The sequence below is a fragment of the Amblyomma americanum genome, chromosome 5, assembly GCF_052857255.1.
Source record: "Amblyomma americanum isolate KBUSLIRL-KWMA chromosome 5, ASM5285725v1, whole genome shotgun sequence".
In the NCBI taxonomy this organism is placed as follows: Eukaryota; Metazoa; Arthropoda; class Arachnida; order Ixodida; family Ixodidae; genus Amblyomma; species Amblyomma americanum.
The window spans coordinates 211,383,777-211,410,053 of record NC_135501.1 but is presented as its reverse complement, the minus strand read 5'-3'; the positions used below and the strand labels follow the sequence as shown (position 1 = coordinate 211,410,053).

Sequence of the window (26,277 nt, the reverse complement as noted above, 5' to 3'; positions counted from 1 at the left end):
ATTGTAGGTACGACCTAGCTGTGCAACTTGCACCACCTTTCTCAACCTTGTTTACAAATCCCCAAGATATTGCAGCAGGAACTAATGTAGAAATGGTTCTTTTTGGTCATACAAGCAAGAGGCCGCGTTGACTTACCTTAATCTCCACCTCTTGTTGAAAGGATTTCATCACTTCGTGCTGGCCTGCAGGGCCTGTTTACACAAAGTTTAGTGCATGACCAAATGTATAATAGTGAAAGTAAAGCAGTGACACCATGTTGCATAGTCAGAAACATTTATTTGGGCTCTTGACCAACCAATACGGCCAGTAAGCAAATATAGGAGGCATTATTTACATTATCAGCATGCAATAAAACAATAGTTAAATATACATGGTAAATGCTATGCACAAAAATAAAGGGGGTTCAGGGTTTACTAACCAGTCATTGACGAGTGTGAGCTGAACAAAAAATTTATCCGCAAAAACTAGCAGAGGATTCAGACTGAGGAGTTATGACTATTGCAAGATTAAACTACTGGCCACAGTACATAGCCAGAACCCTCCTGATATGATGATAACCCCTTCCCCCTCTCTCCGACATGATGCTCCACTGGACATGCATTCCTTTGCCTCACAGTTTCGGAAAGAAACTTGTAGCTATATGCCCGCTACTGGCCCTTAAACTGGGTAAGCTTCCTAAAAATTTGTCGCACATTGCTATCCTGGAAGCTTTCTGTGACCTTCTTGCCTACGTGATAGAGCCTATGTTTAAAAAGCACCCTGCAACGCTCTGCACTAGAAGGACATAATGATCCTCAAGTGGAAACATGTGGTCATGAAGCTCCAGAAACAGATCTCTTTGCTGTAATGAAACCGAAACTTCATGCACAGGGTTAGTTAACAAAGTATTTGATGACAGGTTTTTACTGTGCGATGGCAATCGAACAAGAGACTCAGAATTACGACAGATTTTATTTACACTCTCTCTCTCTCTCTGATGGGCAGCTCAGCCATCCGCTACTTTTTCTCTGAATGAAAGAGTATGTGTTACCCTGTGGCCGAGATGCAAACAACGCTGCCGCGCACTGTTCACACATCGGCTTAGTATGCAACTTGTGTGAAACGTAACCAGCCAGGTACGTCACTACTCTATCCCCATTCAGTATTATGCTCTGGATGTGAGATATAGTCGTGATCTCTGGCTAATTGGTGCTGCGCAGCAGTGTCCGCATCCAAGATGCGCCTCCTGTCTTTTGACGCGTTTAGTGTCTCAGTTGCTGAAGCAATAATAGCACTACCGCAGGACAAGATTGCTGCAGTTTCTAAAGGTAAGCAGTTCCCTGTTGCTACATCAGCGAGCTCATTGTGAACTACTACTTTTCTGAAAGCAGCACGAAACTGTACAGTAGTTGGGTGGTCGTTGTGGCCTCCGTGGGACCTGACAAGTCTGAAAAAAAGTTCCGGCAGTCTTGACAAATTTTGTGTTCCGTTGTATATTTGAGGACTTTCTTTTCCATGACAGTGATATTGTAGAGTGCAAGTAAGCTTTTCATACATCTGATCAAATCTAAAAATCCCGTTTTTTGTGCCGTCTCAATCATGCTGTGGCCACTGGTAGACTTCCTCAGTGATGACAGGTAAATGATGGAGGCTCTAAACATGGCTTCAACATCTTTGAAATTTCACTCATTTAAAACTTTCTTGAAACCCTTTTGCTATATGCTCCTTAAATTTTACGCATCAAAGGTATTGTTAATGCACCTCAAAAATTCTTCACTTGGCTGTGAGTCGGCAAAACCTTCTACTTTGAGCACTCAACATTCAGCAAGTGCTGTGGCTGCAGAAGTGCTCATAGCTTGGGTCGCACGCCTGACCTTCCTCGGCTGCCCCTGCCATTCAATATGCGCTCTGTGCAGCTTGTTGGCCAAGTGAAGCCCTTCTTTTTGTTGCAAACTATGTAGCCGCTCAATATGCTGCCATGCCACCGTGTTTCCTTTGTTGATTTTTTGTGCGGTAGAGCATTTGTGACAAGTTTTAACATACCGCTGGTTTTTGGGTGGCAGGATGAGAGATTGTCGTCTTCAGTTGGTCTACATTTTTGAAGCGGCAGCCCAGCTCCTGTGACATGGCTGTATTTGCTGGAGCTTCATCGCATGTTAGAGCTACAACCATTGCCCCAGCATCGTGGGCAAGAAGCAGGCTTTGTGTATATCACTAAATTAGCTCACTGCTCGCCGACAAGACCATCTACAAAAAAGTATCCGGGCGGCAGCTTCCACCGTCAGTTAATGGCTACTGCCATTGCAACAAAAAGCAGCTTTTGCCTGTGGCAGGCAGTCACCATCAACTCCTGTGCCCTTTTTCCACTGAACCTGCTGCCTGATTGACATTTCATCAGTGATCAGACTGCATACAGTTTGGTGGCCTCGGCTGCTCATCTCGGTGCATTTCATTTTTACAGCATTGAATGCCTCAGTTAAAAAGCCAGCATTTACCACTCTTGCATTGTTCTTTGGTGGGGCAAGCAGGTGTCGAAGACCTGTCTAGCGTAATTGTATGCTCGTGGCGAGTAGAAATTGAGTGCCAGCGCAAAAGCCCTGAGCTCAGGTGAAAATTGCCTCGGCACGTCCCGGCCAGAGCGCTTGGATATCTGTCTTTTAGGGAGGTGTTGATTGGCTATTCCAAGGGTGTCAAGCATGGCCACCTGATCCTTCAGCACGATGTTTTGCCTATGTATCATGTGAAGCACAGCCTTCAATTCAAGCTTTTTTTTTTTTTTCTGCGGTCTTCTCCTAGACTGCTGCAGCCGCTTGATCTGCTTTCGAGTCTTTATGCGCTCCGAGGCAAACTTTGCTGCACGTGCTCTCAAGAAAGCTTTCTCCGGAGTGTCAACCTATAAAGCAGAATCAATATTTAGTCACCTACAATCACAAGCTGCCCAGTTCCAGCCACATGTACTTTCTTCAGAGGGAACAAACATGCAGGAGGTTCGCACTGAGGTGTAGGAACAAAAATTTCCATTGCACTCGCCGTTGCTTGTGTTGCTGGACACCCATTTCCAAGCCGAGAGATCTGGCAGGGGCTCCCCCTCAGCTTGATGTGGAGGACACTCACACACTAAAAAATTGATTGGTTTATTGATAAAAAAAAAGGCATACAAATGTTTTAAGTGTGTTAGCAAGAGTCATGGGTGTAAAATCAAGCTGATCCAGTCACTCCAGACCCCTTACCTATGCGCTGTAAATGGGTTGCAGGAATAAAAACATGCCAGAAATAAGCCATTCACACACACACATGTGAAAGCTCTGGTGTTGTATGTTGTTTTCAGGTTAACCTTGCCTGCCTGCCTTGCTTACCATCGCTTGTTTTCTCTTTTCTGGTGTTTGAACAGAACTCGAAGTTTGTGGAGGCAACATTCCCTGCACAAATTGATGTTAAAAGGGCATTATTTAATTGCGAAGATATCCTTTGCTAGATTAAGAGAAGTATACGGTATACAGAAGATCATTTTGTAGTGACAGCTTGTAATTTTGCTCCCATCGTGTCCATTGTCCGAAGATTCATTTTCCTACTGAAGCTGACCTAACAGAAAAGAAATGTCACAGTATATCAGCCATAATCAGCACGCATATAATTTAAAGAATGGCAGTTAGCTTCCCCAGACAGCACATGGAAACCAAAAAGAGATAATTCTGTTGGGGTACAATCAGCAATTACCCATGTGAAAAGGTTTTTTTACTTTAACAACATCTCAAACATTTTCAAACAAATTAATACCGTGGAAAAAAGAAGAATGTATAATTCACTGTGCAACTCGCAAAACGATATTCTATTACCTCTGCAAGGGCCCTCTGCCTTGATGGGAAGCAACATTGATATTACATTCTGAATCTACTGAATATTTCTAAAGACCCTATAAAACAAAGCATTTATTTTAGTACTTTCTTTTTTATCTACGAAATGTAGCAACCAGCATTGGGAAATCAAAAACAGGAATTCGTAACATTCAGAGCTGCAACGGATATACATATGGCATGCAATGTCCCGCACCACCATGCAGTCTCTGAAATGCATTGCAGTGCATATTTATGTTTGGTTAATTCTGCGTGTGTGTGTGAGCAAGGTTCTCATACATGCACCAAAGCTTTAGTAAGTGGACTTTGGCATAGTTGCTGTGTCACTTGCCCATAAGGCCCTGAACGCACATTAGTAGAGGATTTCAGCCACATAGTCTCGGTGCATGCTTGCTAAGGCATAATATGTGCGTCAAAAAGAAAACAGTAGCACTGAAAATGCAAGACATTTGTCATGCAGTTGCATTTTTGTATTACAGCTGCATTGAAATTTAGTAGCTTGAGACAGTTGTTTAGCATGGAAGTTTCTGGAATAAATATGCCCTAAGCCATAGCAAATATTGAACAAAAGCAGTTAATTCTGACAGGGGCATGTACCGACAGGAATGCAGACTGTGTGCCTAGGAAAGGTCGTGAAGCTGGTAAGCACACAAAACTTTTTAGAGGAAGAACTCAACGTGCCGCATGTGCCGATTTTAGCACAGAAACTAAAATGCGGTGTACCAATTGCTTGCAGCCAAAGGCAGCTCACGTGATACCGCGCGGCAAGAAACCCTTGCAGCTCCGATGCAGTGCACATGAAAGCTCTGCAACGACTAGAAAAAGTGAAAAAAATTTTAAATTGTGGGGCACGTCACGAAGCGACACATTGTCGGTGAGGGACGCCGTAGTGAAGGGTTCTGGATTAATGTCGACCACTTGAGAGTCTGATATTTCACAGCACAATCCTGCCTTTCGCCTTCATAGAAAGGCGCGGCCGCGTAATTGAACCCGAGTCGTCGGCTCAGTCGCCTCGAGCGCTCTTAAGTACCACTGAACCGGCCCAACAGGTGTTAAAAAGTACCGATATTCCTCCAAGGATTTGCATGATATAAGCTCTCTTCGCAGCCATTCTGCTACAAAAAGCGGTCGCTCGTAATGTTTGGCAGCGGTTGCTGGTACTGTACTACTGCACATTCCGGCTAGCAAATAACTATTTTTGCAGATTTGCTAAATCAGTCAATACTTAACGGCTGGCGGTTATTTGATTTTTCCATGGTTTGGCAAATTAGTTTTTATTTTTATTTTAACAATTACGGAAAACTGATTTACCTTGCAATTTTGTGGTTGATAACGGCAGCGAACTAGTTGCGAATGGCAACGAACCAGGGAATAAAAGCAAATGTGTCTGATATGAAGGCAATAGAAAATGCGATAAAAACTGAAAGGCAACTTACGGGACTGCGTAACTGCTACTAATCACCACGTCATTACACCAACAGGCCGGTATAACATTTCAAAATAGGCCGCGTCCGTGCGCTGTAAGGGAGAACACTGAACACTCAAGGGCGACGGCTACACAAACTTAGCCGTAATATACATGCGTTATTTTTACCACGCAAGCTATGCTTTGGAAAGAAAAAGAGAAGGAAATTCGGCGCTGCGGCTAGGTTACACGCAGCACAGCACATTGCTGCGTGTATACCACATTGCTCCCACGTGCTTTTCCTTTTTGTTAACTGCGTTCAGGTGAACAGCCACCCGATTCTTGGCCAATCCCCCAGTGTGGGTATGTGCCATCTTTTGATAGGCTAACAACAACAACAACATTGCTGCTTTCAGTTACGTTTTGCAGCCAAAGACCCTTGCGATGCGCTTGAGAAGCTGTTTTGGATATCATGCTCAATCGAATGTGCTGCAGAAGGTACACCACATACCAATAAGTCGTCTCTGGTTGCTATTCCATTTAATTAAAGCACTGAACAGAACACCTATGGAGTGCTATTAGAGATTCGCGGCTTTGTAGTGTACACGTTCGGAACTGCAGCCAACCTATACTCCGTTTCATACATAGCTGTCTACACAGCCAAAGGTACGGAAGCAGTCCGTCAAAAAAAAAAACTAACAAAATGTGTCACTCCGCCTCGCGTCGTGGCTGAGTGGTACGAAGCGCGGGCATGTTTGTTCATTTTGTGAGGGGGCCCAGGTTCGATCCTCAGCGTAGGTTTGTTATTTTTTTTTCTTTTTTCGGCGAATCTCTAGATAGAAAGTCTAAATGCGAACCATATATAAGTGGCCTTTTTTGTTATCAAAATGAAATTACTTCTTTAATAAGAAGCGTGCTGTTAACTTTTTCCGCAGGGAAACGAAAGTGAAGTGAGAGTTGGCAACGGACGTGCTGAGAGGCGCTGTTTTTCGGTGTTCACGGATTTTTTCGCATGCTGCACACAATGAATCATTAATTGTGGGGTGATAGAATTCAGTGTGGCTTCAATTATTTTACTCCGCCAGAAAGACCTTCTTTCTTAAACCTCACAACTGTCCGAGGGCTCACTCCGGTCATCTCGCCCACAATTGCGAGAACGTCACGCACAGTCTTCTCGGGGTGGAGCTTCCTTATGCTTGCGTAGACATTAACTATCACCGCCTTGCAGTCTTTAGAAAACTTTGGAGACTTCACCTTGGAAAAGAGGCGAACAGGAGATGTTTTCGAAGTCGAAGCGGGGGAAGAAAACAAGCGAGCAGGTGACAGCGACGCCATTTTCACAAACAGACCTGCCGGCTCAGCTGCGAAAACCTGATACAGCCGGCGCCTGAGAAAACGAAAAATCTGCGTCACTCGGTTCTGGAAAACATAAAAGAAAAATCAATCTATTTGCAAAATAAAACACTTCCATCGGTCTACTATAATATCAACTACTGTTCACTTTGCTTGTCAATTCATTTCTTTTTTTATTTTTAACGCACTATATTATGATGCGGACGAGGATCGCAAACAGGCACCGTAGCCTTGGCTGCGTCGGCGGAAGAATATTATGTATTGCCGGCGACGCCATTTTTCCGATTCGGCCGCTGTTCGAACAAACTGGACAAAGAAATTAAATTTATTTTCGTGCCCTAACATGTAGCAAAATATTATTTAATATCAACAAAATACTTGCTTTTGACAACATTTATTTAGCACACAGTGTCAAAAATTCAAACATGTTTCCAGAGAACTCGTGTCATCAATGGCTATGAGTGCTACAGACATCGAGAGCACACCTAATCGCGAAGTTGGCGTTTTTGGGCTTTTGTGTGGCTCGTGGCGCTTGCGTGAAGATTTTCGAACTTTCTTTTGCAGGCATCTTTGCTTAAATATTAGCCAAAATGGCGTTCAAAGGAGGCCCAGGACAGAAAGTCCAGAAGGTTATGGTGCAGCCTATTGTATCCTTTTCCTGTTTGAAGACAAAGCGCATGTTTTGGAGTCGAAAGACTCGGTCTGTGCGCACGACGTCGTGATCTTGATCCGGAAAGGGTATGCGCACGACGCGACCTTAGTGCCATCAGCGGCGGTGGCGGCGCGTGCTCGACCAAAAAGTCTAGGTGGTGTTGGCTCGACGAAGGCTGTTCGGGTTCGGCTGCCGGCTGTCGAGCCCGTGCCCCCTACTCCGGCGCCAAACATGGCTCACGGACGGTCGCGGAGACTGCTTTCTCGTCGCAGTCACGTTACTCAAATCGGCGGCCGGACGGCTCGGCGTTGTGTGCCGCTACCGCTGCCCATGCTGGCGATATATACTGATCGATCGCGGGTGCGGTCAGCGCTGTTATGGTCGCCCGCTTCCTTGTGCACATCGAATTTTTCTTTGCAAACATAATCGGCCGCAGCAGCAGCGGACTTACGAAAGCCGGATACATGCAAATTGAGTTTGGACCCCCCCGGGCACGTACAGGAGTTTCGGTTACGACTTATTATGCCACACACTGCACTTTTACTTAATGAAAAGAAATAATTATTACTGTTCCTTCTGATAATTTTCCGGAAAATTGTAGTTCTACTTTACCACTGTTTCCTCGCATGCCTATGCTTTTTCATAGCGAACTACTAGAACTTATGTGACAGTCTTCAAAACTTAAAGTAGCAGTACTTCACACGGCTCCACGATTCCAGGCAGGCAGCCACTTCACCGAACAGAGAATGTAGCACTGCTAGAAAAACGGTTATAAGCTGCTGTCGTACAGTCTATGACTGCTGTTAAACGTGATAAGGAGCACCAACCTAAGATCGAGTTCCGCGCGCGAGTCAGCCCGACGACGATTAGGGTCGGGGTATATTACTGTTGTAAGACGGCGTTGCAGCGGCCGAGCCAAACATTCTTCAACAGCAAAGGGACGTCAATTAATTCTGATTCGGGCAATACGGCACGAGCACGGCATTGTGCTTTTCAGCGCAACTGTCACGAATCTCGCTGCCAGCAATTCGGGTACCCCCGTAAACGCGGAAAAGAATTGCCACCGCACATCGCTTTATTTACAGATTGCAACGCCAGCAGCAGCTCACGACGGCGCGCCAAGCAGTAGTACGTCCAGCCGCCGATTTTAATCGAGTAGTCGCGGCGACCGAGCCCAACATTCTTCGAGCGCGCGCCGCCGCCACCGCCGCTGAGGGCGCCAAGGTCGCGTCGTGTGCATACCTTTTCCGGTTCAAGATCACGACGTCGTGCGCACAGACCGAGTCTTTGAGTTTGCCGTCTTTGCCCACTCTCATTGTTTCTTGAGCGGAAACCCGGCGAAATCTTCGTGATGCGCAATGCAACAACCATTATTTACTGAGCGCAAACCCACTCACATGTTTGAACCTGTTAGCTCATTTTGTGTAACGCGTTTTGAACAAAGCCTGTCTGTTTAAACTGTTTCCAGAGGACACAATGCTGCATGTTTTCGAGTGTGCGCGTATCTCGCGCAGCGAGTGGTTCTTTTTTCCTTGACAGTTTTGTTTCAGAACCTGATCTTCAGATATCTGCAAAACGTGAGTATCGGGTTGAGACCGTTTACTTGAGATCGCATTTAATGTGTATAACACCAGTACGACGGCACACGCTGTGGCCGACAGCGGGCATTCATTGCCCTGAGTTATAGTTTTAGTGTCTGTGATGGCTTGTTTCCAGAAATTAGCCCGATGAAAGTTCATATTTTCTACGGTCACATGCTGCGCTGTGATTTAGCGGGATTTTTTGGTTTGACGGTGTCAACATGGAAGCGACAGATAATGCGAATTGCTCTGCAGGGCACACAATTTTACAGAAGTTAACGGTTACCTGTTACAGGCCGCTTGAGAAAGCTGCTAGCAGTGTCACATGGGATTTCATGCGCAGTGGCAGTATGGTTTCTCCAAACGCAGGAACTAAGGCGTGCGTGCCATGTGCAGCTGCCTTACATGTTCACCATTTCCAGTATGAGATGTACTGTGAAAAGGTTTATGAAAGGGAACATAAGGTAGATGCAGTGTGGTAGCACGACTTCCATAGAAGTACCAGGAAGTGAATATAGTGATCCGAGACACCTTACAATGTGGTCGTCTGTTTCTTTGTGCTACCGTGTCTATCTCAGATCGCACTGTTTGCTTCATGATGCTATAGAACCAACTAGCCCACCAAAACGTCTTAATGCAATTCCGTAGAAGCCCATACATTTAAAACATGGTGCCCTGTATTATGGAACTGGCACCACATTTGAAGTGGAGAGACAACTGAACATTAAAGGGGCCATGACATGGCCGTTCTTCGTCTTGCAGTTTTGTGCTTCAGTAACTAATACAAGAGCTTATGATTCAATTTCCACAATTTGGCTGCCCTGGATGTGATCGAAATTGAGAACGGGAAACTCCTCCCACCGGCAGTGGCCGCCGTATTGAATGCTCTCGTGACGTCACCAGGGCATACACGGAGCACCGTCGTCTGCTCTCGTTGCTGCATTGTGTGCAGCGAGGTCTCTTGTCCCCTGTACTTCCACAGGCGATCGAAGTAGCAGTCGTCCCTCATATATGAGTGACTGGTGCCGCAAAAGCGTTAATAATAGTAACGTAGTTATTCTTCGGTATATGTATAGGGTTCGGTTACACTAGGCTGATGGGAGGGCGATCGGCGGTCGGTTGGCTGGTCGGTATGCAAATGCCATCACTGACGCACTGGTCAGTCAGGTTAGACCGACGACGACGCCAGCACGACCAACGACCCCGTATCGCAGTAGTGTAAAGAGTGAACTTAGTGGGAGCTGGCTGAGTGTGGTGGAGGACTAGTTGGTATGACATTCTATAAACTTCAGAATTTTAAAACTTATTGTACCTGATGTTAGCCACGGCGACATACGCAATGTGCGTGCACCAACGAAGATGTGCTTTCATTCGGTGCCTGCGCATAGAACCTATCGGCGAGGCAATTGAGCGACACGGGCAGAAAATGCCGCACGATGGTGCCGCTCGTCGCAGGGGCTTATGCGGCCGAGCGAAAGCTTCACGCCCGGTCAATAGAAGGCCCGAAAAACTGCGCTTGTGTACCTTATCCTTGTCGAAAAAAGCAAAAGGAGCGGTTGCATTTCATATCTTCACACTTTCTTACTAATCAGTGGGGAACTCTTGCCAGATGCTCGAATTTCAGCCGACGAATTTCAGCCTTTTTCGTGACGAGGCCTAGTGAGTATGCAGGATTCGTGTGTGCAATTTCGGCGATTGTGGAGAGCGAATTCACAAGTTTTAGCGCCTGAAAATAGCTGTCGAGCGTAGTTTTGGCCACGGTGCCCTCAAAGCGACGACTGCTTACATCGCAGGCTGCGAGTACAATAAGGGGGAAGTGCCGATATGTGACCCGGTATGCACAGCATGTGCTGAAGGCAGCCAGCCGGCAGCAGCCGTCGGCGTCGACTGTGGACAACAAATCTGGTCGTTTTCATTGTTTCATTGTCCGAACGTATTTTTAGCTAATGCGCTTTAAAATCAAATACTGATGACATAAGACGAAGCAGTTACAATTAGCAGGAAGCGCCGGACCTACGCTAACCGTTTCCCAAGTAGGCGATATAGCATCAGCGGCGCTTATTGCAGCGTTATCATAGTGTGTGAGTGAGTAAAATTAAAATTTGTGAGCAATACTACGTGATATTTAAGATAAGGAGAGCCGACCTTGCGTTTTATGCCAAGCAAACAAACAGTACTGTTTGCGCACAGCTATGTAAACAACCCCAGGGCAGGGCTGCAGTTGTCGTGATAGTCGCATTCCTAGGCCACAATGCGCACGCACAGTAAACGCTAAATGATGTGCTATTATTTTCAAGCACTCATTTAGACGGGGCTGACTATTCATCGGTGTGGGCAGTGAAAGCATTCGAGTCGCGTAGGGTTTTGCAAGCGGTTTGGTTCCTGCAAAACGGTTCTACGAGCCAAAGGGTATGTATGTTCGACTTACACATGCACACATGCAACGGGGAGGTTGTCTCATTCGGCACTTTTCTCTGCTTTTTTCTTTGCCTCAAGGTTACTCTAGTGCCACCTTGTGATAATTTGAGTTTAATTATAGAGCCGATGAGTAGCGGACAAGAAATTGGTAGCCAGCTACAGCGCACATTGGTGAAGGCATGCATGGCACGTGCCGCTTTTCACATACGGGAGCACTTGACTGCTCAAAAGAAACCACACTCATAACATAAAAATAGCATGTTTATGGGTGTAAATAATGAAGTAGGGGTGCATCGATTTCGGTTTCCTTAACAATCAGAAAAGGGGTGCCACGAGCAAGTCCGCTTTTTTAAGGATCACTCAGGTCGCGTACTAAGCTGACTGCTTCCGAAAAGAAAACACTGAAAATGCATTTGATTTCGATAAGCTAAAAAAAAAAACACTTTTTGAGCGACTGCCGTCTACTGTGCATGCAGCAAGCAGTTCGCAAAAGAAACGGAAAAAATTCGTTTAAAAAATATTTACCACACAAAATCAACTGAAACTTGGGGGAATTTTAATTTAACAAGTTGAGAATGAAATGCGATAAGCGGGGTATGCATGAAAATAGGCTGTAATGGCCCCTTTAGCATAGATACATGTTGTGTGGTGGGAAAAATAAGTCTGAACGTCTTGGGGGTTCAGTGCGACTCACAAGACAAGGACGAAGAAGGAAGACATGATGAGTGCTGACTACCAACACCATTTTTTGAGTCAGTTCTCGTCTTTTTCCTTCCCTCGCGTTGCACTGATTTTCAAGGTGTTAACCTACGAACAGGGCCGGCTATTTGTCTTAGTGCCTAAGAGGTACAGTTCTAAGAAATAAGGCTCGCTGTTTTCCACCATGTGAGAGCAATGGGCTTAGACAGAATTTTGTTTAGTTTTGCTCAACAAATAGAAGTAACAGCGCACATTTTTTTAAACGTCAATATCTATTATTTGAAAGCCACAACACACAACTCAGACTCGGAGTGGTGACGCTACAATAGGTTGCTGATCTAGCCCATGAGACAAGTTTTAAAATCTACACTTGCATAGTGTGATAAGCGAGTTGCCTGCTGTGGATAAATCGCATGAATGCTGTAAATAGTGCTGCGCTTTCCTGGTGCAGTTAGGCTTGCTTTATAGAACAATTGTGGACAGACACTTTCATTAATAGGACCAAAGCTACACAGACCAAATGGAACATATAATCAAGCACCCGTACAAATGGGGAGCAAATGAAGGTACAGGAGAATGAGCAAATGCGAATAGTGAGCTTGTTCTCATAGGAAACGTTCAAGCAAACACTTGTTCCAAGAGATTACCTCGGAACATTTCAGTGAAACACCTTATCTCATTCAAGACAGCTCTGCCTAATGCACAAATAGAAGCAGCATCTGAGCACTGAGATTCAGCTAAGGGAGCAGAACATGGCACCTGACATACAACACTCTCTTCTCTGATCTGTGATAATAAGGCAAAATAAAGTGCAGTATCATGACAACACAACATCTACAAAACTCGCTGTGAACAAAAACCTCTTCAGTCGCAGTTTCCAGCGCTCTGTCACCAGTAAGGAGTGTAAACATTAAATGTATAGAGATCCAAAGCGATTCCAAACATTTAGAGAGATATAAAGCATATGTATACTTTAAATCACCAAATTCTGCACGCAAGACATCTGGATCATATTTTGGGCATTGGAGCACTGCCAAGTGTACTACCTCGATGGAAAGAAATGCGAACAACCCGGCGCCAACATGCCCCGCTGTTGGAATTTGTTTTCATTGCGCTTTTACCTGGGTGGTACGAAAAAGACGTTAGAGTCGTCCTAGAAGGTATCATGGACGAGTCTAGGGCCTTTTTGCTGTCACCGAAGTAAAAGCGCAGTGAAAAGAAATTGAAACAGCGGAGCGTGTTGGCGTCGGGTTGTTCGCGTTTCTCTCCATCGAGGAAGTACATTGATCGTGGTGTCACCGGGAACACAAATAATTTTCTTTCATTATTTCACTCAGTACAGTGAACATAGTGTGTAATCTTGCAGTCCTCATGCAGTAATCATGCAGAAATTAACAGAATTCAGAATGAAACATGCTCTTTCCTACAAACTACCAAGCTATCAACAAAGTTCCATCTGACACCTCCTACACAGGCGTTATAGACCTTTCTGGCTGTCATAGGTAGGCACTCAGTGACAATGGCATACCACAGTACCAAAGCGAATGTAACACCCTACCATCTTACTGTGATACGAATGAAGCAGTTCTCACTTTGACGCTTTCCTATGAAGCACCAGTTATTTGTGTGCTGTGCACTCTTCATCTCGAACCATATCAAGTCTTTCTGAAGGCAGCAGCATCAAACTGCAAGACTGGAACTATGGCTGGTATGGCAAGAAAACAAGTCTGAGCACGTAGCCGACGAGAATGTAGCCCCGAAGACAGAATAACCAAGCACTTTAAATTAACGCTGATAAAAGGCGGGCAGCTGCACGCCACGAAGTCACGCGGTGACCAGACCTGTACATGCCGGTTGAGGCTGGCAGCTAGCAGCAAGCAAGCAGAAAAAAGTCATGGTGGACGGCATATGAGCCGCTGCCTGCTGCTGTGAGAGGATGCGAACATAAATTTTTCTTTATTAAAAAAGCATTGTACTTCCCGACAAAAATGTACATAGCTAAATTTTTAAACCAGTAACTAGAATGGTATTTTCAATGGTTATGAACCACAGATGTGTAACCAGTTTTTTTTTTTTCTTATTCGTGTTTGTCCACTCATCTATCTCATTTTGGGGCCCACTTCCTCCAGATCACGTCGCTGGCGCTTTGTTCTAGACCGCATTCAAGCCCCACCTTCGCGACCCTTGTGAATTGACCTTGGGGCACATGACAGTGCATGTCTCTCTGTGCAGCCAGCGCATTCTAGGTGTGCGTAGTTCGTGGGTACCGCTGTTCCAAGAGCGGAGGCACGCCTGCTTTGTGTTCATGCATCCTTTGTAGCAGCCGAAATTGCTCAGCCGCTGCATGAGAACATACGTAGTTCATCATAGCCATAAACATGACATATCGCTCTATTTCATCAAGATTCGAACTACTTGTAGCCCATGATGCACAACTGCATTCCATATGAAGGCTTTATAGTAGAGTTTGAAATGCGGAGAGCTACCATGATTTTTAATAAATTAGACAACCAGAAGGTAAAAATTGCAACAGTTAACAATTCAAGAGCTTGGATCAGCTGATCTTTTTTACCATTTCTCAATAAGTGCTGAAAACTTCACCCATCGTACATGTGTACCAAGGGCTTTCTAACTTGGGAGCCCGTGCAGTGTGCTCATGTTTACAATTAACCCTTCCTAGGGGAGCAGGACATGTGTGTCCAACTTGCCTCAAGGGCTGCCAAACTGGAAACGGTGCATCTACATGCCATATTTTTGCTTGCCAAGTACTACCAGACTGCGTTCTTATATTTTGGTACTAGGCCTCCTTATGTTCTGTGTTTTTACTAGGGCGGGTGTACAGTTTAACGAGACCCATCTTGGTGGGGAAAAAAATTTTTGAAAAATTTGTCAACTTGTGAGTCTTTTCTGTTAGTCAAATGCCTCATAATACCGTTTGAAGCAATCCTCAATTTTGTTCTCATAAGTTCAAAAGACTGAGATACAGATACGTAGCACATTTGAGGTCTTGTTACGAAGTCATTGGTATAACTGAGTGTCCCTTTTACAAAATTAGTGGTGGAAACGGCTTGAAAGTGATGTCATGCAATTCCTAGGGACATTCTGAGTGAAATTTTACCATTTGTATACATGTTAGACATGCACACAGCTTGCGCCTTAGAAAGGGTTTTAACGGGACACTAGACAACTCCATCCTTTTTGTTGGTAAAAATCAGTGGTTTGACCTTTTGTGAATCCATTGTTGTAGGTTCAGGAGGAAAAGAGAAATTTATTTGTGCAAAAATTGCAGTTGAAAATGGAACATTTTTTTCCCTTGAATTCAATTAAAACTCATGTTGAAAATGACTAATCATTGACTGAAAGTCAGTAGTGTGGTCTGGCCTTGGAGATCTGCAAACCAAAATGGCATTGATATCATTGGTTGCTTTCAAAAAAGACATTTGACAGCAATACCTGTATTGGTTTTCTGGTCTTTTCTGGATTATGAAAATTCTGGTTTAAGGAACCTCTTTGTTATTGGAAACAAAGTAAACAATTGATTTAGGCCAATTCCAGCTTGTCCTCACTGTCTCTTTAAAGGGAAGCTGAAACGGTTTTGAAATCGCATGAAACGCTGTGGTTGGGAAGAAAGGACCTTGAAAATCATGTGTGTAAATTTTTTCCCGATTCTATCTGCTAACAGAGCTGCAATCGCTTCTTAAAAACCCTTCGCCAGCACGCCCTCGTCGCTTCCGGAAGCGCCGGGTGGGGGGGACGGCAGAGAGGGAGAACTGGAGGAAGTGACGCCATTCACGGAGAGTCGGCCGGCCGTCCGGCTGCGCTTGCTTCGCTGCGGCCCGCGCTTTACGGAACCACACATCAATGTAATCTTCTGCCAGTACCGTTTACTTTCTCTCGTTCAGGCGTTCCGTGTTATGCTTCAAGCCTGTATATTAACCAGTTTTGGCATGGTACTTCTTTCGAACAGCGCTCAGCACACAGTGTGGTAGAATCCGTCGGTTTTTCTCCCCAAGCCTCTCCCACGTTAACCAGACAATCTGGAGGTACGCAGCATGTCGAAGCTGCCTGCACAAAATATGTGCATCAATATTTCTCTTTTCGTTATATTACTTTCTTACCTGTTTGTAAACGCTTTGCCTTTTCCAGCTGGTTGACATCCATGCTGAGCTAAGGCCACTTCCAGCACTGTCTTTGAAGTACACAGTCTTAAACTCTTTTGAGCTCGTTACGCACTGTGTGCCTTTTGGCTTTTTCCTTATTGCTTGCACCTCGTGGCAGCACAAGCAATTCTCTTAATCTTTCATCAGCGCGGAGCACATGCAGCTGCACCTAACTGAACAAAAAACCGATTGTATAAGCCTAGTATACTTGAGCAAAGCAAACATTTGCATTCATGAGCGCTTGGTCATGGCTGACGATCAGCAATGGCGCCAGAATTCATGCAAATTTGTTGAGTCAGAACGGCAAAGTTGTCGAGCCGCGGTACGCATATATCTGCCACAAGCAATTCGGCCGGTTATCTCGACAAGCAACACCAGCAACTATATCTCGCAGCACACTAGTTTTAATGAGCAGCACTGCGAGCTCCGAAACGCAGCCATAATTATTGCTCAAAAGCGTGTTCAGCATGCAAAAAAAAACAACGTACGGGGGCAAGTACAGAAGAGTCATGGTTGAACAGTAGCAGCCCGAACATGCGACAGAAGAGAAGGAAAGCGCACACGGGAGCTTCCTCCCGGTCGCCTCGTCTCTTCGCGCTGCAGTACAGCAGTGAACCCACTCCAACTCATCCAGTTTGGCATTCTTTTGTAGTTCTAAAAGGCGTTCGGGAGTAATTAGGCAAGTAACTATAAATAAATGAACAAACAAATGCTTTACCTCGCGTGACTCGTGTAAGCTTGCAGGTGATCTGAATTAGATCATGTTTAGAGGCATTACAAGAAGTTGGTGGCCAGGTTTTATGCAGCAGCGGTACACAAAAACGTTTCGACGCGATTACTTTTTTTTATTGCCATTTGCACCTACACAAAAGATATGCACGCGCATGCAACTACGCAAAACATACATATCAGTCGAGATTTGGTTTTCGTGTTACCATGGTAGGACGTGAAAGGCCCATACTGGGTTAACGAAATTTACGGCTTGCAGGCACCGCCATGCGGTCGCTTCTCTAGTACTTAGCTTTTTATCAGGCGGTGGCACCAGTTTTCTGTCTAGTCCGTATAGTTCTCAACGATTTCAGAATAGGTTTGCACGCGCTCGTTCAGGTTCGGACAGTCTGGCGGTTCCGCAGTTACCCGGAAGCAGAGAATATGGGAATGCGCCGACTACCCTGGAGTCGACGAAGATATTGACAGCAGAGAAAGCTGGGAAGCCGTGCTGCGCAGCGAAGAACCCGCTCGGCAGGAACAAGCCAATCTGCCTGGCGGCTGATGCCGCGGAGAGATAAAATCTCTTTGTTAACCTTTAGTCACGAAGGCTCGGGCCCCCGCCCTCCGGGCCTGCGTGCCGGGGGTGGTGAGTAGTAAGGGGTCTTCATTTCCGGTGGAAATAAAAGCTGTCATCCACCCATCGATCCATTCGAGATTTCCAACACGTGAAAATGTCGCGACTTGACTTTCGCTGCTGGCGCACTACGCGGCGTCGTTGGTTCCGCCGTTTTCTGAAGCTGCTAATGGCTCGAACATGTATGGCTAAAGTCCAAACTGTTCAGCACTGCTTGAATTATCCATAATTTCCAAAACATACTCCTTAAAAGCCAGCTGAAGCAACGTGCTACGCAGCAACGCCGTCGGTGCCTACCGGAGATCCCCGTGGATGACGTCGTGATGGTCCCGGCCAATCGTGGGCAAGAGCGGCGTTCGCTCGGCACCCTGAGGCGATGTGGCGCGTTTTCTTCTAAAAAACAACTTTTTGTGTTTATTTCCACTCTTTTTGAATGAGATATTCTTTTTCAGCGGACTAAAAGCTATAAAATGACGTAGAGAACTCATTTTTTTTTTAAAAGTGCTTCAGCTTCCCTTTAAGTAGTGTAAAACATATACCCCTGTGTGGAATTCTGGTGCTGTTCCCTGCTTTTAGTGGAATAAGACAGGTCAAGCAGAGGTAGTAAACATTTTAGTTAATTTCTCCTATATTATCTTGCCAAGCTACTAGTAGTTTCCTTGTATTTACGGTATGTAATGGCACACGGGCGCTCACTTGATGTGTATGCAGTTTTGCAGAGGGAGCTGTTTGTGGGGCCTGCCTGCCATTGTTGCCAACATATGTAGCATCTTAAAGGAGTATACACACCATATTTTTTTTTCTTCTTTCAAATGATGTGTTGGACATTAGTATACATGGATCGCCCTGTGGTATTCCCCTACGACAACTGAATAATTTATAGTGGAATTTCTTCTTGATGCTGTTGCAGCTTCATCAACCAAGTGATGGCTGGGACGTTTTGGGCGTGTTTAGTTCATGTGAGGCATGAAAAAAAAAAAGCTATAATTGCTGATAAATATTTTTAATTCACAACTCTTAAGTAGCCTGCTTCAAGAGTTGAAATGGCAACAAACAATATATCAGCAGTTATATTGCGATTTTTTCCATGCCTCACATGACCTAAACACTTCTTATGTCACAGCTATTGTTCGCTCAATGAAACCGAAACAGCATGAAAAAAGAAATTGAATTCTATATCGTTTAGCAGTCGTAAGTGAATACCACATGGTGATGCATCTTTTATAATGCCTTATGAATTGTTACATAGAAGAAAATATGCAACTAAGATTAGATGTCTGTAGTCTTTAAAAAAAAAACTCCCACATCCACCTGCTGTCTGGTAGGTGCTTTCGAGATTGTACCCCATGTGGTCATGGAATTCATGTAGGCCTTGCAGTGGATATTCTCAGCGGGGCACGGTACAGGTGTTATCACGTTTTTGTGGCAAAGAAGGATGAAACGTTAACCTTTTTTTTTTTCCATGTCATTCTAACAGTGTTGCTGTTTTGCTTACAGAGAGCACGGATCCAAGTTTGGCTGTATGAGAACGTTGCCTTGAGGATTGAAGGCCACATTATTGTGAGTGTGACACATTTGCAAACATCAGGGAGTCATTTGGCAGACATGTTGCAAAAAAGTAATTTATGTTGAAAGGAGGCACTTTATGCAACTGGATTCTGACGCATAAACTGCATTCTGTTATGCCATTTCCCATTGACTTAGGTATGGTATATTAGGCATGCAACCTTTTCTGATTGTTGCTCAAAAATTCTTTCGCAGTAATTTAATACATCTGGGGTTTAAAAGTTGCAAATTGATCATTGTGGTATTGAGCAACAATGCAGACTGATGGGCAAGTTGGTATGACATAATAAGGCTGAAACTGCACCTGCTCAAGGACTAGCTAAGATGAGACAAGACACAGCGCTGATTTGCAGCTGAAGACAAAACGTTTATTCACAGATTCTAGGATGACTCGAGATAATAATGTTTTTTTAGAACAATTTTTTTTAGTGTTAGCACTCCTTCCATCACTATCTCAAAAAAAGAATGTGATAATCTCGAATCCTCCTAGAATCTGTGAATAAGCAACATGTTTTGCCTTGTTTTACCCGTGTTATTATCCAGGTTTTTTACTTAGTGGTGCTGTCAATAAGTTCTTCATTTGTATGTCAGCACTGTCTTCTCTTATCTTTTCTCATCCTTGTGCAGATGCACTGGTTTTGCCTTATTGTGGTATTGAGGTTATAAACAAATTGTGTTATAATCAAACGCAGTGCATGGATTGGGCTCTTATGATTGTGTCTGCAAAATATTAGCCATGTATAGCCTGAAAGAGATCAAAATTCAAATCAAAGTGTCTTCATGCTCTCTTGGCAAAGCCACTCGCCTTAGCATACCTGCCAATTCACCCAAATTGCCCGGGAGCACCCCGAGTTTCAGCTGAACATACCGATTGTACAAACACGACCTTGTTTCTTTGAAAATTATCGATGGCTTTTTTATGTTTGTAGTTGCCATATTCACTCTTGTAATATGTGCACTTTTTTCTTTAAATTAATGCCTCAAAATGGGGGTAGCCGTCGTGTGGCTCGGGGTTATGGTACCTGGCTACTGGCCCGAAAGATGCGGGTTCGATTCCGGCCGTGGCAGTCGCATTTCGATGGAGCCGAAAAGTTAGAGGTCAGTGTACTGTGCAATGTCAGTGCATATTAAAGAACCCCAGTCAGTCGAATTTTCCTGAGCCCTCTACTCCGGTGTCCCTCATAGCCCGAGTCACTTTGGGACGTTAAACCCCATTAAACCAAACCAAAAAGGAGGTGCACAAGTAACGCGGAGATTTTGCTAACACGTCCTAAAGAAACTCTACAAAGAGCGTAACATGCAATACCGTATTTACGCACGTAATTTGCCCACTTCTCTAAATTAAGGCTTCAAAAAAGGGGCGCAAAAATTACGTGAAAATATTCTGAACATGTCCCAAAAAACTACAAAGGTCACAACACGCAATATACAGGGTGTCCCAGCTAACTTTAGCCAGGGTTTAGAAATATGCTGCGGCACTCGAACACAACGCGACCAAATGCAGGTTTCTGGCTATTGTATGAAGCAACTTGGACTGTTTTTTATATTGGACTTAATTGCATATTTATTTATTTATTTTACCCTCAGGGCAAAGCATTACAGAGGGGAGTGGGTAATACATAACACTGAAAGTACAAACAGCAGAGAACAATAGATTGCAAAAACATAGGTAAGTTAGAATAAGTGACCAACACAATATATCATCCAATAGAAGCGGTAACAGCAGACTGAAACAATTCAGGGTCAGGAATTGTGGCAACTGAGGAAGGAAGGTGGTTCCAGTCATATGACGTGTGAGGAATAAAAGAATCCGAGAATGCTTTAGTTTTGCATGTAGAAATGCCTGCCTTATTTATGTGATCTGTGTGTCGTGAAATATATGAAGGGGGAAGAAGTAACTCGTAGCGAATAGACTCATGATGAAATATTTTGTGAAAAAGGCACAGGCGTGCAATTTTGCGTCGTGATGCAAGTGAAGTTAGGCCCAGGGTAGTCTTCATAGTGGTTATGCTTGATGTACGCTGAAAGTCAGAGAGAATAAACCACGCTGATTTGTGTTTTACCATCTCCAGTAGGTCGATCAATTCCAGGGTTCCAGATTGATGAAGCGTATTCTAGTTGTGAACGTACGAGTGTGGTATAGAGTAGAAGTTTGATGTTAGTTGAGGCTTTATGAAAGTTAGTCTCAGATATCCGAGCATGCGGTTAGCTTTGTTAGTGATGTGGTCAATGTGTGCATGGTAGCTAAGGTTAGACGTAATATGAATTCCAAGGTACTTATATCTTGTAACTGGGTCAAGTAACATCATTAAGAGTATATACGGGCAGTTCACTATTAACACAAGAAATGCGCGTAACTGCACTTTTCAGCATTTAAAGTCATATTCCAAGTTTTGCACCATGTTGAGATAGCGTTAAGGTCAGGCTGAATCATGTGCTTGTCACTATCATTTGTTAGTCAAGATTAATAACCAACGCAAACAATGAAGATAGGCAAAAAAGTCCAATGAGAAAGTTGTAGAACGGTCCATGAAACGTCCCACTAAACAGTTTCTGACTTTTCGTCTATATTACGTCAGCTTTTTTTTGCTTTGTGCTGATGCCCACGAAATACAAAAATACCATGTGAGATTTCCGCTTGCGTTGCACGATGGTAATGCTCTCAAACGTTCCACCCAACCAACAAACAGCTCATTTAGCCAGGTGTGCTGCTGCTTAAAAGGTGGCAGGGCTGCGAGAGTACGCGAGCGCAACTGATAAGGACTGTGTCTGCTGGTCGCTATCATCAAGCGCCGCAAGGTAAGCATACTGCTGACGTAAATCACACAACCAGCTGCTGCATAGTTGCCCTGTCTCCTTTTAAGCGGCAGCACACCAGGATAAATGGATATTTTTGCTCTTACACGGAACGTTTGAGAGCACTGCAATCATGGCGCTCAAGCGGGCATGTCACATGGTATTTTTTTGTATTTCGCGGGCATCTGCAGTGAACGGAAAAAAGCTGATACGTAATATGTGGAAAATGAGAAATTGTTCATTCGGACATTTTGCGGACCGTTCTACAACTTTCTCATCGACCTTTTTCTCCTATCTTCGTTGTTTGCGAAGTTGGTTAATTAATCTCCACTAATTATGCAATTTAAGCACAATACAAAAAATAGTGTGACTTGCTCTATACAGTAACCAGCAGCATGCATTTGGTCATGTCATCTTGGAGTGCCTCAACGCATTTTTAAATCCTGGCTAATGTTAGCTGGGACACCCTGTATACTATATTGCCGCCTTTATGTAGACCCCCGTCTCACACCCCTTGCTGGGCAAGAAGTTGACTCCAAATATAAGGCGCATACCCCCTCCCATCCTGCCCCATGTTCTGCAGTTCCCTGCGGGATGGCATTACGGCATGTGCACAGCTCAAAGCAATAGACGCAACGATGCATTTGTGAACCCAGCAGTGGGAGGCAAAGGAGATAACGGGTGATAAAATGGCGCCCTCTCCATGCATTGCCTGCATCCCAGCTGACTAGCGACAAACGGTAGCCTTGGGATTTGGGCACACGCACAACTGTTTGTCTGGCAAAGCGACCACCAGCATGAGCGAGCCGTGTAAATGGCGCACAATTCTTGCCCTCACCATTCGCCCTTTTTGCAACCGCACACGGTGACGCGGCTGCGCCTATCTTCCCAAGCCTGCCTTGCTCGCACCCGCGTGCATGCTGGTGGTCTGGTGCAGCAGAGTGCAAAATATGCGAATAAAAGTTTGTTTGTTTTTTCCCCCAAAATCTGGGTAAAAATTTGGGAGTGCGCAAATTATGCATGCTTCTCCCTCCTCCTGTTATATCCTGAATTTTGACATTTATGCTTCAGCCACTTTACTAACATTCAAGGCACAGCTATGACTGGAAGGCCGAAAGTTTTATTGGTTCGTCATTCTGGTCATAAGCAAATGGCAGAATTAGCATGGAATGTTGTGTCTTCCTATGAGTCATCTGTTTGTTACACCTATGATTTTTTATTGCAGAATTTGTTTTTGTACACACACACAACACAAAAAGAGACCTATTTAGATTCTTGTTCTGGTCCACTCATGTCTGCACAGGACATGTGCTATGCTATTTATCATTTGCCTGATTCATTTTTTCTATTTTAGCATGCTTGCAGGTCCACTGTCTCTGCAGAAAGTGAAGGTTCCACTAGTTGTGTGCTGCTATAGTTCCCTGCCCTCCGGTTCAGGTAGCAGGGTCTTACAATGGTGTTTCAAGCAAAGCATGATGCAGCCGCCGCGGTGGCTGAGTGGTTATGGCGCTCGGCTGTCAGCCCGAAAAATGTGGGTTCGATCCCGGCCGTGGCGGTCAAATTTCGATGGAGGCGAAATTCTAGAGGCCCGTGTACTGTGCGATATCAGTGCACGTTAAGAACCCCAGGTGGTAGAAATTTCCGGAGCCCTTCACTACGGCGTCTCATAGCCTGAGTTGCTTTGGGACGTTAAATCCTTATAAACCAAACCAAACTAAAGCGTGATGCACCATAGTTATTGAGATGCTGAGTTCTCTGGTGGCATATTGTGTCAGAGTATTATGTTAAATAAGGCAGTTTAAATGCACTTTCTTTCAGGGCTTTGATGAATACATGAACCTGGTGCTGGATGATGCAGAGGAAATCTACACCAAGACGAAACAACGGAAACAAGTTGGTAAGTACTCAAAGAATGTTGGTTCGAGGCGTAATAAAAAGATGAGAAGGAACACCTAAGGAAGATTACAACTGCGGGGACACTTTTCCAAAACTATGGCAAATGAAGGAGTGCTTCAGACTCTTTAGCTTTTGTTTCTGTCTTGTGCTACCAGCGGTCTCATTGAATTATTAGCACAAGGATCGCACTTATATGCACCAATCATGCCCATCTTCATGTTGTACCCCATATCACCATGCACTGGCTACATATGACTTATAGTAGGCACTTTTTTGGTGCTGCTTACTCTACCTTCAAGGAGTCTTACAGGTAGCGAAGATACACCCGCCTCTTTCTTATTCTACTGTGCATCAATTTGTGCGCCATTTCTTTAGCGTCTGTTGTCGCTGGGCCGAGGTTAGCTTGGCTTGCTGCTATAGTAGGATACAAATTAAGAAAACAGCAGTTCTTAACACTGGCCCATGTCTGCGGCATCCTGTATTACTGCGCTAGGCAATCGCAACAGTAAACGTAATCAGCTTTTTAATTTATGACTTTATTAAACAAGCCAGGTATCAAAATTGTGGAGCTTATCATTTTTATCATCTGATTAGCTTCTTGTTTAGGTAACAAGAAAAGTTTTAAGAATCAACTACTTTTTTGTCATGGAGGAATTCTGTGCGGTGGCTCTGAATGTGGGCAGAGCTTCACTGCAGACTTAAGTTGTATCCGACTATAGCACAATGGAGCTTGCACTGCACAGATTTTTGCCAGCGCTATGTTGGACTTCAGTACTGCAATCAATCCCAAATGTATTGAACTTAATTGAAATAGTTTGTTATATTGGTCATTTGATATATAAATTAGGCCAATTGCTTATTCCCTTTTAATAAAATTTAATGCCACTTAATGGAAATTAACCTTGGTACATAGAATGTCATTTGCCCTCTTTTAGTGCTACTCTGTAAAAAAAAAATTTCTGAGGTTGACCGTTATGGCAATCGCATTAGAAACAAGACAGGTAAAACATACGTTGTACATGCAGAGTGTGAAACTAGAATCTAATGCTGTCAAACTATGCATATGTTTTGATATTAACTTAAGAAATAATTCTGTTTCAAATTGCTACATCAGGAGCACCTATCCATCACCAAAACAAGTGAAGCATCCATTGGTTAAGTGTAAACAAAGAGCATGGTGGAGGAGGACGGCAGCATGAAGCAGCTAAAAATTCTTGGGGCTGACATTTATGAGGTGAAGGCTTCTGCTTAGTAGGTAGAGCCATAAACGTGCCCAGTATTACGGGAACATTATTACCATTTCCAAGCAGCTGGGAGAGAACTGAAAGGGTGCAACACGCACAGAAGTGCCTGTGTGCTATTGTAACTCAGTAGCCTAAAATAAGGACAGCTTTTTGCCATTAGTAACATGGGTGTTATTAAATGTCTGAAATTACTTATTCTTTTATGGTGTACAGGTTATGATTGTGAAATGTTTTCACTGCTGGCCCAGGGTGGAGAGTAAGCATTCTCTTCAAAATCAAATGTGGATAGGTTTTCCAAACTCATTCAGTTGTAAATGTTATTTAAACTTAATGATGGTAAATACCCCTGTGTAGTGGTTAATTAATGATGTTAGACACTAATGTTAGTCATTTTCGAATGACATTGGGCATCTATGTGGTGGGTATAATTGTTTTTCAACATTTTTTAATGTTAGTTTGCCTGATGATAATTGCTGTACAATACAAAATGGCTGAATTAGCATGCTACCTGTTTTTTGGAAGTCATGCAGTGATGTGCATAAATTTTTTCTTATCTTCTAGGGCGGATCCTTCTAAAGGGAGAAAATATCACACTTATTATGAGCACTCAGAGCATGTAAAATGTCAAGTTTTTGTTGTACTTACTACTGGACATTTTTTTTCCCTGCATTTTTTGTTCTGTCCTTACTGTCTCCTGTTCAGAATATCAAATTGTTGTCACTGCATGTAATCAGATTTCATTAAATCCATTGGAACTGTGTAGAGCTTGTTTTAATCCCAGTGACAAGCCATTTGAGACTGTGTTCATTGTTGACCAGACTTCATTGCTTCATTGAAAGCTCGTAGCTTTTTTTGTTGCTGCATGGATGCTGCATTTGAGTGTGCTTTGAATGTATTCATGTTGGATGGTTGTCATTCAGTATCCTTTTCAACTATAGTTTGGTCTAAGCTGGCTGCTTTGCAGTCTTGTGCTTAGCCCTGAAATGCTGAAGCATGCAACTTGCATATAGCTGTGCTTATATTTCAAAATGTCTTTCATTTGTGTGCTCAGGTAAAAGAATCAGGTCATTTCAGGATTGGTTTGAAGTCAGCCAATTGATGTATAGCTTGGATAGCTTGAGTGGCATCAGCTTGAGAACAGACAAAAACACGTGAAGAAACATAGGACAGCGCTGACACTATCAACAGCGTTATTGACATTAAGTATGTTGTCGTCCTTGTCAGCAAAGCTCTTGATAGTGTTGACGTTCCACGTTTCCTCATGTTTTCGGTTTTCATCTATTCTCTAAGTGCTGCCACGTAAGTCGTTTCAGGAATGATCATCTAATT

At 44.0% G+C, this 26,277-nt stretch overlaps 1 protein-coding gene and 1 long non-coding RNA gene across 4 annotated transcripts; one reads left to right on the top strand and one right to left on the bottom strand.

Annotated features, from left to right (window-relative positions):
• Nucleotides 1-1,139: 1,139 nt before the first annotated feature.
• LOC144133598 (uncharacterized) lies at nt 1,140-6,706 on the bottom strand. Of its 2 annotated transcripts, none has more exons than XR_013315080.1 (3): nt 4,558-6,706; nt 3,337-3,562; nt 1,140-3,097 (listed from the first exon to the last, which is right to left on the bottom strand). It is a non-coding gene; the product is annotated as an uncharacterized LOC144133598 (long non-coding RNA). The 2 variants fall into 2 exon arrangements; XR_013315079.1 differs by lacking the exon at nt 1,140-3,097 and having other exon boundaries at nt 3,108-3,562; nt 4,558-5,352; nt 5,751-6,706.
• A 151-nt stretch (nt 6,707-6,857) lies between these two features.
• On the top strand, nt 6,858-25,708 carry LOC144133597 (putative small nuclear ribonucleoprotein E). Of its 2 annotated transcripts, XM_077666791.1 has the most exons (6): nt 6,868-7,239; nt 8,795-8,821; nt 14,622-14,735; nt 18,944-19,006; nt 23,627-23,705; nt 25,510-25,708. In XM_077666791.1, exons 1-6 carry the CDS (start codon nt 7,183-7,185, stop codon nt 25,566-25,568), a joined length of 399 nt encoding a protein of 132 aa, XP_077522917.1. In that variant the 5' UTR covers nt 6,868-7,182; the 3' UTR covers nt 25,569-25,708. The 2 variants fall into 2 exon arrangements, with proteins under 2 accessions (XP_077522918.1, XP_077522917.1); XM_077666792.1 differs by lacking the exon at nt 14,622-14,735 and having other exon boundaries at nt 6,858-7,239.
• Nucleotides 25,709-26,277: the final 569 nt, after the last annotated feature.

What these genes read in the sequence shown, in the direction of transcription:
- LOC144133597 (XM_077666791.1), top strand. Translation starts at nt 7,183, where the DNA reads ATGGCGTTCAAAGGAGGCCCAGGACAGAAAGTCCAGAAGGTTATGGTG. An exon ending in GACTGCGTTCTTATATTTTG is followed by an intron (nt 14,736 to 18,943) that starts GTACTAGGCCTC and finishes TTTTGCTTACAG; the next exon opens with AGAGCACGGATCCAAGTTTG. An exon ending in GGATTGAAGGCCACATTATT is followed by an intron (nt 19,007 to 23,626) that starts GTGAGTGTGACA and finishes ACTTTCTTTCAG; the next exon opens with GGCTTTGATGAATACATGAA.